Source organism: Macaca mulatta, chromosome 17 (genome assembly GCF_049350105.2).
Source record: "Macaca mulatta isolate MMU2019108-1 chromosome 17, T2T-MMU8v2.0, whole genome shotgun sequence".
In the NCBI taxonomy this organism is placed as follows: domain Eukaryota; kingdom Metazoa; phylum Chordata; class Mammalia; order Primates; family Cercopithecidae; genus Macaca; species Macaca mulatta.
The window spans coordinates 8,771,624-8,792,129 of NC_133422.1; the positions used below are offsets into that span (position 1 = coordinate 8,771,624).

A 20,506-nucleotide genomic window follows, 5' to 3' on the forward strand; every position below is an offset into this window, starting at 1 on the left:
GGAATAATTTTAAAAGATAGTGGTCTGAAAAAAAAGTGCCATTTCGTGATTTCTCTTCACCAAGTAGTCCAGTTGGTTAAAAAAAAAAAATTAACTGGCATAAAGTATTGCTTAACACAGTGATTTGGAAAGACATCCCCTAAAAACACAAAAAAAAGCCAACCTAAATAGTGCAAAGACCAGCAACATCGTTTCATCTTTATAATGGTAAATCTTTATTCCATTGCTGGTTGAATCAGAGTCTGCAAAAGTCCTCTAGTTTCGCTTGCCTTTTCAAACCTTCCAGGTGCACCGCATAGGGGAGCCTGAGCATTTCAGGTAGGACTGGAAAAAGGTCTTTGAGAAATCATTAATTCATCTATTTACCATAAGAGCAGTCAAGTCTCGCTGGAACCCCTCGGACAGTGGGGAGGCACATTTGGTGCTCATTAAACACAGAAATAAGCTTTCTTCTAGAAAGAAATGCCTGCCTTTTGCTCAAATCTTTTCAGAGACTGGCTTTGGGCTCCTGTGAATCAGGCACCCTAGCGTCCTCCAAAGTTCTTCCCGATGCTGAACCCCAATGCCTCTTGCTGCGCCTAATTCGAAGCGGCTCCCTCTTCTGTTCTAAGCAGAAAACAGCGGAACCCATTCCCGGAGGCCTGCCCTGGAGCCGCCAACCCAGTCTTACTCCTTTTTTCTCCTGGGGTCTCCCGACGCTCGGGCACCGCGGTGACCAGCGGAGCAACCGCCTGCGCCGCGCCCGCCTCCTGTGGAGGCCGAGGGTGAGGATGGGGCTGGGGCTGGGGCTGGGGCTGGGGCTGCTGGGGCTGGAGCTGGAGCTGGAGCTGGGGCTGGAGCTGGGGCGGGCAGGCGCGCGCGCAGGAGCCGGCGCAGGGGCGGTCGGCAGAGGGCGCTGCGACTCCCGGCTGAGGGGCTGCGACGCGGGGCGCAGAGTGCGGGCCGGGAGGAGGCGCCCGGGTCTCGGCGAGTGCGTCTCCAGGCGGCCAGGAGGGGGTGCGCGTATCAGCTGCCCCGCGCCGCCTACCGCTCGGGCCCGCTCGCCGCCTGGCCGCTGTCAGCGCGGACGGCACCTCGCGGGCGAGGCGCGCGCGGCGCGCTGCGAAGGTTGGGCTGGGCGGCCGCCAGCCCCGCGGCTTCTCTTTGTCCAGGCGAGGCGGCCAGAGGACCAGCCGCGGCCGCGGTTGAGCCGGGAGCGCCTGGGCGTCGCGCGGGCGGCTCCAGTCCCCGGCTGCGCCCCGGCGCTCGAGCGGGGGCGGCGGCCTGGGCGGTGCCTGCGCCGAGGTGAGTGCGGGGGCGCGGAGTGGGGCGCAGCCGCGGCGCGGGCGTGGGCGGGCAGAGGTGATAGCGAGCGCCGGCTGCTCCAGGTGCGGGGGCGCCCCTCGCGCTCCACCTGCGCCGCCGCCGCCGCCGGCTCTCAGGGTAAGTTTATCTTCTCCCTTCTGCGGAAACCCTTGACCGCTTAGCGGAGTACAGACCTGTCGGTAAATAGAAAACTCGAGCTGGAGAGGAGGAGGAAGCGGCGTGGCGGAACCTGGCCCGGGATGAGCGTCTCGGTGAGGGCAGTGGTGGCCTCTTGGACATTACATCTTTCTTGGCTCTTTTCGACCCAGGTGAGCGAATCCTCTGCTGCGCTGTCCGGCGGGGTCGGCTGGCTCTGTTGCCCGCCCTCTGGACCCGCCGGAGACAGGTGCGCGGAGTTGGGGAGCGCGCAGCCGGGCTCGGGGCAGCGCCGGGCTGGTTCGGCCTCTCGTCTCCGGAGCGCTGATGCTTCCTGCCCACATCACCTGCTCTGGTTGAGGGACTGCAGCTCTTTTGGCACCTTCGCGTGCTGCCAGGTTCAACACCCCCTGCTTTAGAGGCGTTGGTAGGTTAGTTAAAGCGAGTTCTTCCCTACCCACCCCCAGCTTTGGATAATTTGGTCTGAGTCTTCGTCTTAATTTAGTATGAGTGTGTTATTTCCTTCAAGCTTTATAATGGCAAAGCAGTGAAGCGGCTTTCTACATCCATTTTTTTTTTTCATTCTGAGCCTGTGCACAGAAGGAATTACAGGCACACAAGTGATGTTACTACCATTCTATTTTAAATACAAACACGGAAAGAAGTACTCTTGGCAGGATACCAAAGGCGCCTGTACTCTCTGTTATATAAGTGCTTAAAAAAATATTTGCTCATTGGTAAAGTTATGTGTGATTACCAGAGCACCTAAGAAGAGAGTGTCATGCTTTAAGTTTACTTGGAGATAAGCAGTGGTTTTAGCTTGAGGTACCCTTTTAAGATAATATAGGACCCTATATTAAAAAAAGTCGTTAGGTAAAATTGTAAAGCATTGAAAAAATTGGTTTTGTAAAGTCTATTATGAATTGGTGAGAATTCTTTGACTACTTATTGGTAAAAAGATCCTACGTGTATCCTTTCTAGTTTTCAAACTATTGAATGATTTTATTTTTATCTCTGATGGAAATGTGGTAATAATGAGTTGCCAGTTATTCCAGATGTGTCTCTCTTTCCCTTGCCTTTCCACAGGCCCCAAAACCAGTACTCACATTTATGGCTATATTTTTCAGGTAAAAATACAAAAGTAGAAAACATCAGATATACTGATGGCTGGGAAGACCCCTTGTCCCCCCTCCACCCAGTATTCTGTTTTAATTGGTTTGGGGTGATGCCTTGATACCTATAATGTTAAAAAGCTTTCCTGGTGATTCTAACGTGTAGCAAGGGGTGAGACCCATTGTGGAGCATTGTTTTGTCACTTTGTAGCCTATGGTGTTGCTACATTGGTTTAAGGTAAGTCAAAAATACGTTGTTAGAAACATGGGAAGAAAAAAATGGTATTGGAAAGGGGACACATCAAAGAATTACAGCATATAGACTTTCGTATTTTGTCTAAATGCTCTTTCTTTATTCTTTTTCCTGCAAAGAGTAGTTGGTGTTTATCAGGGACCCATAATTCCGTGTAGAATACTTTTGGGAATCTTAAGTGATATATATTTCATTTGCGGAAGTACCAATGAAAGTTGAGTAGTAGTGTCAGGGTTCCTTTATGTTTACACGGTAAAGTAAGTCATAGGAAAGATTATTTTCCGTATCAAATTAAAAACTTACTGTATTACTGTAAACTAGTAAATTAAGTGCAAAAAGCTTTTATTGTTTTTAAGGTCAGAAAGAAACCTGGCCTCTGAGGCAATGTTTTCTGTCTACCTTATGTAATCCCAAATATCCAAATCTAGAAGCAGATCTTATGGATGGTTTATGAAGGCTTATGTAAGAACTCTGACTGTGCTTTTGGTACTCCGTTAAACTCCCTGTTTTGGCTATTACATAATTGACACGGAACTAGACTGTTAAAGCCAAAATCCGGGAGGATGCCCAAACCCACCCCGGCATACACACTTTTATAATGAATTGCTGTTGGCAAATTAGAGGGAACAGCAGGGATGGTGGTTTGTGAACGAGAGGTAAGAATAGCGTCTGGGGGATTGATGTAATAGAAGACTGTTATGCTTAGCGATTTTCTGGAGATTTGAATGCTGTGGCAGAAACCTCTCTAGCCCTTTCTATCTCCAGCAGCGGCAGATCGACTGGGGAGCTAAGGAACCTAAGCCTCAGGTCCCTCCCTCACACAGGCTTCTTCGGAGCCCTCTGGGAGGGGCACTGGCAGTGTGTTCATGTGGTCATCCCTGAGTTTCTATTTGCACTTTTGGGTTTTTTTTTTTTTTAAATGGGGAGAGTACTCTTTCTACCTTCCCACCCCCAATTATATAAACCCAAGGTTCCACAGACCCTGCATCTATCCCAGGCTCCAGCTTATCTTTGAATATTAACTTACAAAATTGCCTATTCTTAGTTTAATTTTTGTCATCTGAAAAGATAAAAAAAGAATCTGTACAATATCAGAGTTGTCTTGCTGGGAAAATGCCAACTGCTATAACCTAGGGCTGTGTGGAGCCTCTCAAATCAGGCACTTACCTGGAGAACCAGCTCCTTGCCTGCTGATCTCACACACATGGGACTGTTTTGGATCAGTGTGTGAGCTGGAGGTGGAGCAGAGTGGAAATGGGGTGGGGAAGGGAGGAAAGTGGGTTAAAAAAGCTCTTCCTCCTCTCAGAGGCAGGATGCCAGGCGGAAAGGAAAGAAAAAACCCTACTGAAAGATGCTTCATTAATAAAATGTTAATAGGAACAGATAGCATCAGCTCCATAGGAGATCCTTCTGTAAGCTTGTTAGGATCGGTCTCTAATATGAATTTTCGACAGTGAGCAAACAAATTCATTCCTGGAAAATATCCTACAGGAAACAAATGCATGTTTGGAAGGACTAGATGAATATCAGCTTGTTCCCATTAGCAGTTTTTATGAGCAAGTGGGAGGCTTATAATATCCACCACACACATGTTTGAAATGAGTTGTTGAAAAGAGTCAAGGAGTTTCCCCTTTTCTCTGAAATGATTTGTACTTCCTGTGTGAATGTGGATGCCTTTAGATCTTATCATCTTGACCCTTCTCACCAACCCATATACCTCGTCTATCAATTATCCATCCATCAGTCATCTATCTACCATCCACCCACCCATCCATAGAGACTCTCCTTTTGACCAAACTTTAGCCAGGCTCACCTGAGCCCTCTTCTCAACTGGGCCTCAACCTTGGCCTGTAAGAACTGCAGCTTTCAACACAAACAATTTTGTCTGTGCTCCCACCCTCCGAGGGATCTGAAAACACTGTCACATGGTGTATTAGCCTGTTCTCACCCTGCTGATAAAGACATACCCGAAACTGGGTAATTTATAAAGGAAAGAGGTTTAATTGACTCGTAGTTCAGCGTGGCTGGGGAGGCCTCAGGAAACTTACAATCATCGTGGAAGGGGAAGCAAACACATCCTTCTTCACATGGCAGCAGGAAAGAATAATGAGCAAAAGGGGGAAAACACCTTATAAAACCATCAGATCTCATGAGAACTTACTATCACGAGAACAGCACGAGGGTAATCGCCCCCATGATTCAATTACCTCCTACCTAGTCCCTCTTATGACATATGGGGATTATGGGAATTATAATTCATGATGACATTTGTGTGGGGACACAGCCAAGCCTTATAACATGGCATCTAGCAGCCTAAGGCCATGTTCCTGGGATGACCCAGCCTCACTTGCATTCCTGCCTACAAAAGCTCAAGGCTGCCCCAAAGTATTTGTCTTTTGTTCTAGCCTACACAAATGATAATAGGCCCCTGACTTTCATTTTGTTAGATCGTTTATGAAAAACTTACAATTGTAATTCTTTCTCTGTGCCTTTGAGGTGTATGTGTATCTCCTACCACCTGGAGTGTCTTCCTCAGTGTCTGAGCCATTCCTTTGACATGTAATCATCAGGGAGGATAGGGCTCTGTCCTCTAGTCTCTGTAGGTGGGTAGGAGCCTAACTTTGACAAGTGACATTTAGCAGTCACAGATGGCCTAGTCTCATTGGCAAACCCCCGGTCTGCTTGCTGTAATGTTCTATGTCCTTGACCCTGCTTGAGCCCACACACATTCTCATTTTTCTTCGCTAGTTCCTCATTCTCTCTTTAAAACACCCAGTCACCTCTACCTGAATCGGAGTTGAGCTCAGCTCTATACTGAAGTCTCTTTCACTGTGGTAGTATGGAGTAAAATCTGTCTTGACTGCCTTTAACCAGTGTCCGGATTTTTTTTTTCCCCACACCAACTAACAAAAAAGTTTGAGTGTCTCCATAGGCCAGGCACTGTTCTACATGTTAGGTATAGAGCAGCAAACAAAACAGACAAAAACTGTACCCTTGAGGAACTTACAGTACAATGGAATGAATCAGATGAGGTTAAGTACTTAATATATCAGGTATGGATAGTGCTATGGAGAAAGTAAATCAGAGACGGGGGAGCAGGCGTGGGAGATGGGGAATTGCTCTTTCAAGTAGTGTGGTTAGGGGACGCCTCACTGAGAGGAGATGGTGAGCAGAGCCCTGAAGGAGATGGAAGAGTGAGCCGCCTGACCAGAGTGCAGCTGACATTGGTGGGGAGCACAGGGAGGCAGCTGCAGGCCGCAGTGGGGGATCTCATGCTCATGGCCAGCTTTTCCTCATGACAGCAGCCCTATCCCCCGCTCCAGCCACCCGAGTCTGCCCACGAACACTGGTGGTGTTCTTGGGGCCTTAATAGTGTGGTGGCTTGGAACTGAGGGCCTCCTAGGGCATCGGGATCCAGCCTAGACCATACGTGAATACGAGTAGGGAGGGCGAGTGTATGTTTTCAGTGATGGCTCCCACTGGCTTGTCATAGGAAAGGGGCTAGGGGCCAGCTCATTCCAGCCTGGACTCCCTGCAGTCACCCTGGGAACAAATGGAACTATGATGTATAAAAGTTGTGGACAGTGGGAACCACACTGCTCTTGCTTGAGGAATGCCTTAATACCAAGAACCTAGAACAACTTGCTGAGTGGAGCTGAGCCGGAGAGAATCCCCAGCTTAAAGGCAACTGGGGTTGGTTAGGGTTCGAGGAGGGGAGATTACTCAGACGTTGACTGAGGCTCCTGCATGCCCAGGTGGCTGCCCTACATCTGCTAATCAGAACACCACAGACACACACACGCACACACGCACACACACACACACACGTGGACCTGGCAACAGGCTATCATGAATTTCTTAGTGGAGAAGGTGAAGAAGCCATTGGGGAGCTGCAGCCAGGGCCTGTCTGCTGGTTTTTAGTTACAGCCTTCCTGTACTCATGGGGACAGGGGTATGGAACCGGGATGGGATAGCTGTTTCATTTTTTAAGCTGTTAGCTTGTAACAATTTTAAACTCAACAACCAAAACAGAAATCTCTCATACAGAGTTTCCTTGGATTGTTTGCTGGTGGTTAGGGAGCATCACAGCGGCTTGAGTGGACGTGTGCAGCTGGCATTGGGGAGGTGGCATTTATAGGAGTCTGGTGTTCCTGACTCTCTTCTCTGTGCCTGTCATGACTTCTTGTGGTCTCTTACTGTGCAAGCGTCTCTCACGTGCCCTATTGTATTTGGAAAATGGGGGACTTAAGGTCATTCCTGGGTATTTGATATTCTTCTTTAGCTTTTGTAAATGGGCCTTCTTCTAATTGGTTGTATATATTCTATATGTTGGTTGAATTACATATAACCAATAATTGATATATAGAAAGCTATTCTAAAATGTAATGTAACCAAGCATTTTTCAAACTCTTATTAATTGTAACCTTGTTTTGTGGTTATTTTCCTTGGATTTTCTAGATAGATGGTCATATCATCTGCTAAATAAGTACATAAATCAATAAATTTAAAATAAATTATTTTAATTTAATTTAAAATAAATGGTTAGATGAACGAATAGTTAAAATAAAAAATGATTACTTTGGTCTCGTTATTTCTATTTTTTATCAGTTAGACTAGATAGAAGGAGAAGAGACTGTTTATCCGTTGAGAGATTTTAAAAACAAGATTAGTGTATTTCAGCCAAATGTACTTCCCTTGTCCCAGAGAGGATAGGCTATATGATCTCTGAGGTCCTCTCCTTGTTAGTCTTTTTACTGTGTTTACTGTAGACCCATTGTACCAGTATATTCAGTTCCCATAGAAAAACAAAACAGTGTCTTCCCACAGTCACTATAGGTAAGTCAGCAGTGTATGTGATTAGGGCCAAACGAGTGTTGATGACTGCCTGATACTGACTTTAGAAAGTTTGACTCACCTTGCAGAAATGAAAAGCCAACATTGTGCGTTAGCAGCTATGAAGACTGTAATGAGGCAAATACATTTGTCCAGAAACAGGCGGATATTGATACAGTGATTTTAAGTGCTTTCCCCAGAAGTACCATAGAGAAAGCAAGAAATATAGAGCCGTGGATTACAATAAATGATAATAAAACAGCAGAAGCAAATAATGCACACTTAATAGGGAAGTTTATTTTCCACACTTCATCAGATTGCTACTGCAAAGTACTAGTCTAAAAACTTAATATGAACACTGTCTCTGTAAATATGGGAGAAGTAATCTTAAATCATCCAGAATTAATTATCTTTGTACTAAGCTGTTTAACATTACTCATTGAAAATAGCTTCTCAAGACAGGCAGTATTTTTCTGCACACAAATAATTGTGTTCTCAGGTTGGAAATGTTGCCACATATTAAACCAGACACATTTTTTGCTTCTAATTCTTATATTACTATCAGTTTATTTCAGGGGAAGTTAATTTGAGAATTGAAATCATGTAGCAGAATGATTTTGGTTGAAATTGATGTTTCTAAGCCTGATGCATTTTCTATTAGTGTTATCATTGGAAGTTTGTACAGTGAACATGCCAAACATTACATTTAGTTTTCTGAAAACTCTAGCAAGTATTCTTTTTTTTTTTTTCAATCCACATTATATTACTTTAACTGACAGGTAGTAATTAGTTTTATATTGGGTGAGCTAATTTGCCACTACTAGCAGATTTTGAAGTTATTTTGGTATAAATACATTGTCCTCTACCCCCAAACTTTATACTGAAAATTCTCTGCTAAATTTTAGGATTTTAATTTTGATAATGGCCCAAGATATTGGAATAAAATATAAATGTGAGTTAGCATTAATATCTCAGTTTAGGGAATAGCAAAGCAGGAACGTGGCCTGCAACCACATTTCTCCAGGGTCAGCGCTAGAGAGAGGCTAGGTGAGCCCTTGCCTCAGGCACAAAATTTAAGGGACACCAAGATAGTAATACAAATAAAAATTTTATGCAGTTTAGAAAATCAAGATTAATGCAAAAAATCTATAATGAACAAAATATCAAAATTTTAAAGGAAGACAGGATCAGTATTACTGATTTTTCCTTTTGTGTCAGGCTCCAGTTTGGTTGGGAACAGCACTGTTACTGATTCTATCTGTAATTAAAGTTTTAGTATTTCGTTCATCATGGATTTTTTTCCATTAATTTTGATTTCTTAAAAATATTGCATTAATATATTACTTATCTCGGAAGCATATCTGAATTATTGGAGTAAAGACATTCTGAAAAGCCTCTCCTGCACAACAACAATGAAAGCACTGGCAAAAATACCAAAATAAACTGTTTTAGAATGGTGGAAATTAATCAAGAGTTTATAACAATCTGAGGAATATTTATTCAAGAAAAAGATCTGAATCTCAGTAAGAACAGTGAACTTTGTGATTTTTAAACTTACTTTATTCCCATTCTTTCCTCTGCAGCTCCATTGTAGCCCTCAAAACTAATAGCCTAAGCTAGGCGCAGTGGCTCACACCTGTAATCCTAGCACTTTGGGAGGCCGAGGCGGGCAGATCACCTGAGGTCAGGAGTTGGAGACCAGCCTGGCCAATGTGGTGAAACCCCATCTCTACTAAAAGTACAAAAAAAAAAAAAATTAGCTGGGCATGGTGATGTGTGCATGTAATCCCAGCTACTTGGGAGGCTGAGGCAGGAGAATCACTTGAACCTGGGAGGTGGAAGTTGCAGTGAGCTGAGATGGCACTACTGCACTCCAGCCTGGGTGACAGAGCAGGACTCCGTCTAAAAAAAAACCAAACAAACCAAAAACAACAACTAATAGCCTAGAAGCCACTGAAAGGGACAAAACAGGTTTAGAGCCCTCCAAGATCCCAGTCTCAGAAAATTGTCACTATATGATTGCTCTAGAAGCTTGCTAAAAATCTCCATTCTCAGAGCTTGTTTTGCAGAGCCCTAGGGCATTTGTGGAAAACAATCAGCAGTAATTGTTTAATCTCTCAGCTGCCTGAGGCAGTGACACCAGTTGGGGTTAACCAAAAAACTTAAAAGGAAAAATTGGGAAAGGAGATATCTATGGGGGCTTTAAAAAAAAAAAAAAAAAGGAGATATGTATGGGGGCTTTAAAAACCTCTGATGTAGTCTTTGGAATCCAGAAGACCCATGTCTGTATGTCCAAGAAATACTTAAGAAGGCCTTAATCTGTCATCTCAGACTAACAATGAGGCTTTGCATAAGTAAAGTAGGAAGAGAAGACTAAGAGTTGTAAACTACCTCCTGGAGTGTTGAAAGCATGTACCCCACCCCCCAACACACACAATCCCTCAGCAAGGGCTGTGATATGTATTGGTTCAAGACAGAAATCTCTCTCCCATCATTAGCTGACCACTGAAGCTAGACTTCAGCAGCTGAACATGGTAAAGAAAGTAGACTTTACGTAATTTGGGAAATAGCAATAGAAACAATAATAGCAACAAATATAACAACAAATCTTTATGTAGTGTGGAATCTTATTTCTAGAGTTGCCATATTTTTTTAAATCCAGTTTTCAACATAAAATTTCCACACACACACACACAAGCAGTAGCATATGGGCCATAACAGGAAAAACAAAAGTATCCCTGAGAAAGTCCAGATACTGGACTTATTAGACAAACATTTTAAATTTGCTATTATGAATGTGTTCAAAGAGCTAAAGGAAACCTTGTCTGAAGAATTAAAGTAGGAAAATGGTGTCTCATCAAATAGAGAATATCAGTAAAGAGGGGGAAATTATTAAAAAAGGAATAAAATAGAAATGAAATTGAAAAGTACAGTGATTGAAATGAAAAAAATTTATTAGAGATGCTCATCGGCAGTTTTGAATTAGTAGAAGAAAGAGTCAGCAAACTTGAAAATAAATCAATTGAAATTATATACTATGAGGAACAGAAAGTCAAAAGAATGCAGAGAAATGAACAGAACATCAGATTTGTGGGATACCATTATGAATACTAACATATATGTAATTGAAATCTCAAAAGGAGAGGAATGAGAGAAAGGGGACAGAAAGACTACTTGATGAAATAATGGACAAAAACTCAAGCAGCAAGAGAGAAGTGAGTAATCATGTACAGAGGATCTTCAATAAGATTAGCAGCTGACTTCTCATCAGAAACTGGAGGCTAGAAGATAGTGGAATGATGTATTCAAAATGCTGAAAGACAAAAAATTGTCAATTAAGAATTCTATGCCCAGCAAAACTATTACTCAAAAAAGAATGAAAGATTAAGATGTCTCAGAAAAACAAAAGCAGAGAATTTGTCACTAGCAGACTGCCCCTACAAGAAATATTAAAGGTAATCTTTCAGTTTGTAACTAAAGGACACAAGTCAGTAACACAAATCCACAGGAAGAAATAAAGAGTAGCAGTAAAGGTAATTGTATAGGTAAATATAAAAGAGTACAAACCACTAAGAAAATAACTAAAAAATGTATAGTAAAAGAAACAGAATGAAAATGAGACACTGAAAAATGTGTATTTAACATTGAAGAGGGCAGTAATGGAGGAACAAAAAGACGTCAGACATAACAGACAACAAACAGCAAAATGGCAGACGTAAAATCCTGCCATTTTTAGTTTTTACTTTAAATGTAAATGGACTAAACAGTCTAGTCAAAAGGCATGGATTGGCAGAATTAATAAACATGAAATAAACATGACTCAACTATATGCCATTCACCAGACTCACTTTATACATGAAGACACAAATACTGTGAAAGTAAAAGAATAGAATAAGATATAACATGAACATAGTAATAAAAGGAGAGCTGGAATGGCTATACGGATATGAAGTGAAATAAATTGTAAGTTGAAAATTATTACAGAAGACAAGGTCATTACCTGTTGTTGAAGGGATCAGTTTCTCAGGAAGTCAATTTGAACATACATGTATTTAACAATAGATCCCCTAAATATGTGAAGCAGAAACGGAATTGGAAGAAGAAATAGAAAATTCAACAATAATATTTGGAGATTTCAGTACACATTTTCTTTCTTTCTTTTTTTTTTTTTTTTTGAGACAGAGTCTCGCTCTGTTGCCCAGGCTGGAGTGCAGTGGTGCCATCTTGGCTCACTGCAACCTCCGCCTCCTGAGTTCAAGTGATTTTCCTGCCTCAGCCTCCCAAGTAGCTGAGACTACAGGTTCATGCCACCATGCCTGGCTATTTTTTTAAATATATTTTTTAGTAGAGACAGGCTTTCACTATGTTGGCCAGGCTTGTCTCAAACTCCTGAACTCAGGTGATCTGCCTGCCTCCACCTCCCCAAGTGCTAGGATTACAGGTGTGAGCCACTGTGCCCGGCCTCAATACCTCATTTTCAATAATGGGTTGAAACTGAGAAGATCTTATTTTTTGCTGAAGATCAGCAAGGAAATAAAAGGCTTGAGCAACTTTATAAGCCAACTGGAATTAACAAACACCTAAAGAACACTTCACCCAATGGTAGCAGAATACACATTGTCTTAAATGTCTCTAGAAAATTCTTTAAAATAGACTATGTCACAGAACAAGTTTTAATGAATTTAAAAGGGCCGAAATAATACAGAATATGTTCTCTGACCACAATGGAATGATATTAGAAATCAAGAATAGAAGGAAATTTCAGAAATACAGAAAATGTGGAAATTAACACACTACTAGTGGGTTACAGAAGAAATCGGAAGGCAAGTTAGAAAATAGTTTAGGAAGAATGAAAACAAAAACATAACACAATAAAACTTCTAAAATGCAACTAAATCAATAGTTAGAGGGATTTTATCTATTAATAACTATATTAACAAAAGAAGAAAGATCTCAAACCAACAACCTAAATTTTCACCTTAATAATGTAAAGAAAGAGCAAACTAAGTAAACTAAATATATATTTATATGTAATATGACATAATATATTAAAATTGTATATATTTAAAATTATATATTTATAGATATATAAATAATAAACTGAATATAAACTAAATATAGTAAGGACTAGAACAGAAGTAAATGAAATAGAGAATAGAAAAACAATAGAAAAAAATCAATAAAAACAAAAAGTTGTCTTTTGAAAAGATCAAAAAATTGACAAATCTTTAACTAATAGAAAAAGAGAGAAGACTCAGTTATTAAAATCAAAATAAAAGAAGGAGAATCACTACCATTTTAGAGAAATTAAGAGCATTGTGAATACATTTATTTCAACAAATTATATAAACTGAATGAAATGGGTAAATTCCCAGGAAGACATATACTACCAAACTGACTCAAGAAGAAGGGGCAGATCTGAAGTGACCTATAACGAGAAAGGAGATTGAATTAGTAATCAAACATTTTTCCACGAAGAAAAGCGCAGACTGGGATGGCTTCACTGGTAAATTCTACCAAATGGTTAAAGAATTAACAACAGTTTTGCATAATGTTTTTCGAGAAGATAGACAAGGAGGGAACATTCTTGGCTCATTCTTTGAGGCCAGTAGTACTTTGACACAAAAGCCAAAGACATCACGAGAAAAATATCAGCTGTTATTCTGTATGAATATAGATACAAAAATCTGCGAGGAAATACTACCAAACAAATCAGCAGTGTATAAAAAGGATTGTATACCATGACTAAGTGGGATTTATCTGAGGAGGGCAATGCTGGTTTAACATCTAAAAATCAATCAATTTAATATACTATATTAATATAATAAAGTACAAAAACCTCATAATCATTTGAATAGAAACAGAAAAAAAAAGCCACTTGACAAATTCAAACAGCACTTCATGATAAAAATACAAAACTAGGAATGGAAGGGAAATTCCTCAACCTAATGAAGGGAATCTGTGAAAAACCCACAGCTAACATCGTACTTATGAAAGACTGTTTTCCTTTTAAAATAAGGAACAGGCAAGGATGTTTACTGTTTTCACATTTATTCAGCATAATACTGAACGTTCTAGCCAAGGCAGTGAGGCAAGGAACAGAAAGAAGAATCATCCGGATTGGAAAGGAAGAAGTAAAATTATCTCTTTGCAGATGATGTGATCTTGTATGTAGAAAATCCTGAGGACTCTATACACAGACTGTGAGAACTAAAAAACAAGTTCAGTAAGGTGGCCATATACAGGATTAATAAAAATCAGTTGTATTTCTATGCACTTACAATTGACAATATGAAGATGAAAATTTCCGTTTGTAGTAGTATCAAAAACAATAAGATATTTAGGAACAAATTTAACAAAAGACATTCAGGACTTGTATATTAAAAACTGCAAAACATTGTTAAAAGAAATTAAAGGTAACGTACATAAATGAAAAGACATCCTGTGTTCATGGACTGGAAGACTTACTAAGGTGACAATGCTTCCCAAATTGATCTGCAGATTTAATGTAATCTCTATCAAAAACAGAGGTCTTTTCCTTCCAATAAATTGAAAAGCTAATCCTCAAATTGATATGGAAATGCAAAGGACCCAGAATAGTCAATGTAATCCTGAAAAAGCAGAACAAAGTTGAAGGAATCACATGTCCCAATTTCAAAACTATTTTAATATAAAACTAAGGTAATAAAGACAGCGTGATGCAGGCAAATTATATCCTTATAGATCAGTGGTATAAAACTGATCCATAAGGCCGAGAAGCAAACCCTTGCATTTTTTATGAATTGGTTTTCAAAAAGGTGACAAGATAATTCAATTCAAGAAAGGATGATCTTTTTAATAAATAGTGCTGGAATAACTAGTTGCCTATGTGTAAAAGAATGAAGTTGGATCCTGCTTCATACCATATACAAAATTAACTCAAAATGGATTATTGACTTAAATGTAAAATATAAAACAGTAAGTCTCAGGAATAAAAGTAAGAGTGAACCTTCATGATCTTGGATTAGGCAATATTTTCTTATATGTAACACCAAAAGCAGGAGTGATGAATATATAGGTTAGTCTTCATGAAAATTATAAAATTGTTTCCTTCAGAGGATATCATCAAGAAAAAGACAACCCAAAGAATGAGATTAAATTTTTGCAAATTACACATCTAATAAGGATCTTCTATCCAGAATATATACAAATGATTTCACTCAACAGTATAACTTTTGGGGGATGATAAAGACAAATAACCCAATTAAAAATTCAACAAAGGATTTGAATTGACATTTCTCCAAAGAAGATACACAGGTGGCCAATAAGCATATGGAAAGGCAGTCCACATTAGTCATTAGGGAAATGCAAATTAAAACCACGATAATATATCACTACACATCTACTAAGATGGCTAAAATTAAAAAGACAAAATTAAGTGTTGGTGAAGATGTGGAAATGTTGGAGCCCTGATACCTGCTGGTGGGATTGTGAAATGGTACAGCCGTTTTGGGAAACAGTTGATAGTTACTCAGATTATAGGCATAGAGTAACATGACCCAGAAACTCTATTCCTAAGTGTATACTCAAGAGAATTGAAAACTTACATCCATATAAAAACTGGCACATGAATGTGTACATAGTAGCCTTAAACTGGAAGCAATCCAAATGTCCATTAACTGATTAATAGATAAATAAGATGTGGTGTATTCATACAATAGAATATTATTCAGCCATAAAAAGCAATGAAGTACCGATTTCTGGTACAATATGGCCGAACTTTGAAAGCATTTTATTAATTGAAAGAAGCCAGACACAGAATACCACATGTTATATGATTCTGTTTATGTGAAGTGTTCAGAATAGGCAAATTCAAGTGACAGAATAGATTATTGGTTGTCAGGGGCTGGGCTAAGGAGGGCTGTGGAGTATCTGATAATGGTATGAGTTTCTTTGGGGGGTGATGAAAATGTTCTGGAATTTGATAGTGGCGATGCTTGCATGACCTTGTGAATATGATAAAAACCATTGAATTGCACCTTTTAAGATGATGAATTTTATGGTATCTGGGCTACATTATCAGTAAAGCCGTTATTTAATAAATTGTTTATCTTCATTTCTGAGAGTTTTAGTTCTCCCCAAGGCAGGTGCTCTGCCTTGTCCTGGTCCTGCTCAGATTTCAGTAAAATATCTAGATTGGAAGATAAGAAACCTGAGGAGTTACATGTGAAGTGCCAGCAGCTATAGTAGAGTAGAAGCTTAGTGGCTCAGTGGAACTCTGAAAGCAATATTCTCTGAGCTTTAGGTGTCGGGACAAACTCTGTGTGCTTAGCAGGGCCATGTTGTTCAGCACTGCAATACAGTCTTTGATGCTCTGGCTCTATGTCATTCAGAAAGGTTAAATTATGCTGAGCATCATGTTAATGGATTTATTAATAAGGAAGAGTTAAGGCATACTTTATAGGGTATATTTCTGTTCAATAGAAATATAACGTGAGCTGTATATGTAATTTTCTGTTTTTTAGTACCTGCATTTAAAAATCAAAAAGAAACGTGGAATTAATTTTAATATGTCTTATCTAACCTGAAATATTTAAAATATCATTTTTCATGTGGAAATATTTTACATTTTTTCATGTTGAATCCTCAAAATAATGTATTTCATACTTAGAGCACATCTCAGTTTAGGCTAGCCACATTTCAAGTGTTCATTGGCCACCCCTTGCTGAGTGGCTACTGTCTTGACAATGTTAAGAGTGATTTTCATGAAAGTAGATGGCAGAGCTTTCAGAGACGCAGCATGGTATACTGGTTTTGAGTTGGATCCAGATTCAGATTCTGGCTTTGGCTCTAGTGCTGCATTTATTTATTCTTAAAATATTTACTGACATCTGTTCTCAAAAATCATAGTCTATTTCTACATAGGGTCAGGCATATGAATACTGGAGAGAAGTATCATCTTTTATTGTGCTAATTATTGCAAGACCCAAGGAAGGCAGTGGTCATTTCTAGCTAGGAAAGAGTTGATGGTGTTCAGGAAGGGCTTTGCAAAGAGGAGAGGTCTGAGCTCCATCTTGGAAGAGGAGGTAGATGAGAGCAGAGGCGTTCTAGGAGGAGGCAGGAGCAAGGGCAGTGAGGAGGCTTGCAACAGCACTGCCCAGGCGATTGCTTATAGCTTGGTTCACATGGAGCAGGAATGCTTGTTTGAAAGGGTGGTGTGGCTGAGCTGGAGTTGAGGGCCATGTTATTCCAGGGCACCTGCAAGAGGCTTTAGAATGCATTCCTTTTTTCTTTTTTCTTCTTTTTTTTTTTAATCTGAGTTCAAGATTTATTATCAAGCTACATTAATCAGGACAGTGCGGTATTTATGCTAAGTTGTTAAGTTATACAAATAGATTAATGGAATTGACTATGAACTGGAATTAGATCCATACATATACAGTCAATTTATATACAATGCATTTCATATTAGACAGTGAACACCTATAGAAGAGCTTCAAGAAGTAAGTGATGAGGTGGGATTTGATCTTTCTTGCGTTGTTACCTTGGGCAAGTTATTGAGCTTTCAGATCTGCTCCCTTAGTCTCCTGTTCTGCAACATTGGGTTATTGAAATCTACTCAGGCTGTTGCTATGAAGATTAAGTGAACTAGTATATGAAGCATACCTGATGGTCCAGCTCAGACTCCTGCTGAATCGAGAGACTGCTTCTCTGGTAGTGTCCATCTGTTGCCCTAGCTCCTGTTCTTCAATGTAGTTGTGCTGCAGCAGTACCCAGGGAAAGCTTTCAAGAATATAAATCGTTGGAGCACAACAATCAGCCTCAGGGTGGTGTCCAGGAATCTATGTTTAACAAATCTATGTTTAACAAATTCTCTCCGTGGTTATTATGCAGCCACCTGTTTTGGGTTTGCATACCAATGTGTAGAGTTCACGTCCTCAACTCTCGTCTAGGACTCTGGGCCATTCGGTAACATCAGCTCTTTCTGCCTCTTACATCAGCTTCCATGTACTGTTTCCTGGCCGATGGTCTTGTAGACCCTAGTCTGATCACAGTGGTAATTACCAGTGGCCTCAGGCTACTCTGTTTCATGTTGCCCAGTTGGTTCTTAGGTTGCTCTTCATAGATTGGCCTCATTGAAATGGTACCTGACATCTTCTACACATGTATGTATCTACTTCACAGACCTTAGCCAGTACTCCTTAATTTTGTTCACACTCTTATTTAATTTCCGTGTTAACATAAAGTCACTTTCTAACTCCATTCCACAACCTGAAGTATAATTCCAACTGGTCTATTAATTCAGAGCTGTTCTATTTGCAGCTCTTTATCTATGACCGTACCTATAATAATAATAATGACAATTTTCTTTTCTTTTTTTTTCTGTTACAATTAGTACTATCACCGCCATCATTGATACGTTTACCTTCAACCCTGTAGTGATCCACGGTAGATCCAAATCTCTCTGTTTAAAGGGGAAAGTCGCTATTGGAACAACACAGAGTGCCTCTGAATGTCATATTTACTTTGCTTGCATTTAATTTCATGGTCTTACGTGTTTTTAAGATTCTGATTGGACGTGAACAAAATGACAGGTTTCATCTAGCATATCAACTTTGACTTTGTCACCACCGTTCTGTGACCATGTCACAGAATGCTGATTTTAATCCTCCATTTTATCCTCACATAATTAATCTGAAAAATAGGGAATGAGAAATGGGTGGTACTAAAAAGAGATTAAAAAGTTTATTTGGCAGCTGGCTGCTCTTTCATGCAAAAACAAAACAATTTATAGTAGGCTGCTGGTTTAATGGGTCTCCTGGTGGGAGGGAAAATTATTTAAACCCTTTTCTATTCCTTCTTAGAAGAAAACGTCCTTTGGGAACTTGTGAATTTTCTACCTGGGGTACCCAAATGGCCTTGATTGCACTAGTTTTTACTCCCATTAGCGTTGTGCATGCTTTGAGTTTACGTTATTGTGGGGTGGTTGTGATGCTGTTGTGCTGGTGGTGGTAGTTGTGGGTAGGTCCTAAAATAGATGGGTTACTACATTTATTACAAGACAGAAGTAAATGTTCACTTCATTGCCCCATGGACTTGGGCTTGGACCTGTGTGGGGTGCTGCTCCCTGGCCACGCCTGTCCTGAGCTAGTGGGCAGCTCTTCTGCACGCTTCCCTCTGCATCTTATTCCTGCATCCGTCTGCCCCCTGCATCTTGTCCCTCGCTTGCTCTTGCCTGCTTTCCCTTTCACCTGCCCCTGTTGGAGATCAGCATGCTCTGTCTCACCTTTTTGTCTTCCAGCCCTCAGCTTTTCTTTCTGTCACATCTATGCTCTTGGAAAAGAGTCTTATGTTGCAAGGGGGAAGTCGAGGGGGTTGGAAGTAAACGGGGGACTGGGTGGGAAGAAATAATTGAAAAGATACACATAAGCCCTTCCAAATGCTGGAGGTCATTCCTTTCCTTTCTTATGTTTTAGATACCATTGATGGTAAATTAGAATGGAATCAGTTACTCATACCCAGACCATTGATGTTACTCAGAAAAATGATGTATGTTGAGCAACAGGTAGTTTAGAAAATGTAGTTGTTTCATAATCACCGGGGTTTTCAATCCTGTTTATTTTTTTTTGTTTGTAAAATTATGAAATTGCCATGTGTATAGGTAAAAAATGGTTGAATAATCAGCAATTTTGTATAAGTCAACCTACTAATAGCAGCCATTCTGTGGTATATATGCCAGTAACATTTGGGAGGAAAATTTGTCTCTTTTCTACCACTAGTAACTAGTCTTCCTGTTGGACAATTTAGAGAAGAGAGTTATTTGCTGATTTTTTGAATTAAAGTTTTCTTAACGATTTAATTAATATTAATGTTAATATTGTGTGTAGGATTCATAGTTCCTCTGTTTTTTTATTGCTTCTGAATTAGAAGAAAATAAGCATGACAGTATAAATTTGGTGCATAATATGAAAATTAAGATCTATAAAATGGACATGATTGTTCATATATCAGAGGTATTCTTCCCTTGACAAAAGCTCTGTCTTAAGTCCTTAAGATACTTCATTTATATGGTGTATTTAAGAATCAGTTTGCAGATCATTAACTACTTGAGGGATTAATATAGACAGAAAATTGAAGTCATGTAATCCACTGAGGATTAATCTGAAAATAAGATTAAGTATCTCTAAAATCCTACACTCAGCTAATGGAAAAAATGGTGAGTTGATGAAGCAACTCCAATTATGAAGAGTCTGTGGTATAATTATTGCATAGATTCAGGGACTTCTGAACTAAGTTTATGTTTTGGTGAGAAGACCTATTATAATGAAATTACTGTTTATGCCTTCCTGAATCTTTCTCCTTCTAAATTTTCCTATATCTTTTTCTTTTTAAGGTTTCCACAGCTGGATTGTTTACTAGGGCCCATTGTCACCAATGGCAGTAAAACTCATTTTCTGGCGAGCAGGGTGAGTTCATGTGGATTTCTACCTGATTTATTATTCCATTCGATTTGGGCCTGTGATTGTCTCTCAAATATTGTTTACTTCCTGATACTCAAGGTAAATAGCTGGTGGTAGTTTTTTTTTTTTTTTTTTTTTTTAAATAAGTGACATTATTAATGAAACAAGTCAATGAAAATAAATTATATGAAAGCTTAATTTTTTTTTTTTAAAGCTGTGAGGAATCTAGTTACATATTGACTGAGTTCAAGTAACGTGTTAGTGATTTTAAATTTGTAGGGTGTGTTTAGAGTTGACACCTCTTAATAGCAATTGATCTTCTGTAACAAAGGGTCATGTTAGCATGTGTTTAGTAATATTAATGGACAGACATAGGACATGAGCTTTAAGTAGGGGATGTGCTTGATAACTGAAGTTACTGAGGGAAG

General features: G+C 39.8%; 1 protein-coding gene across 6 annotated transcripts in view; it reads left to right on the forward strand.

Annotated features, from left to right (window-relative positions):
- Nucleotides 1-770: 770 nt before the first annotated feature.
- LOC114673596 (uncharacterized) overlaps nucleotides 771-20,506 on the forward strand; it is a 202,785-nt gene continuing 183,049 nt past the window's right edge. For 3 of the 6 annotated variants that reach the window (XR_013407828.1, XR_013407827.1, XR_013407826.1), the window contains exons 1-2: nucleotides 771-1,613; nucleotides 20,012-20,084. Coding sequence is in view for 1 of the 6 variants with exons in the window: in XM_077974144.1 (XP_077830270.1) it covers nucleotides 771-1,422; nucleotides 20,012-20,037 (678 nt within the window). In the remaining 5 variants the exon portion in view is untranslated. Of the gene's footprint in view, nucleotides 1,614-20,011; nucleotides 20,178-20,506 lie in introns of all 6 variants that reach the window. The other 3 variants (XR_013407829.1, XM_077974144.1, XR_013407830.1) reach the window with 2 other exon arrangements.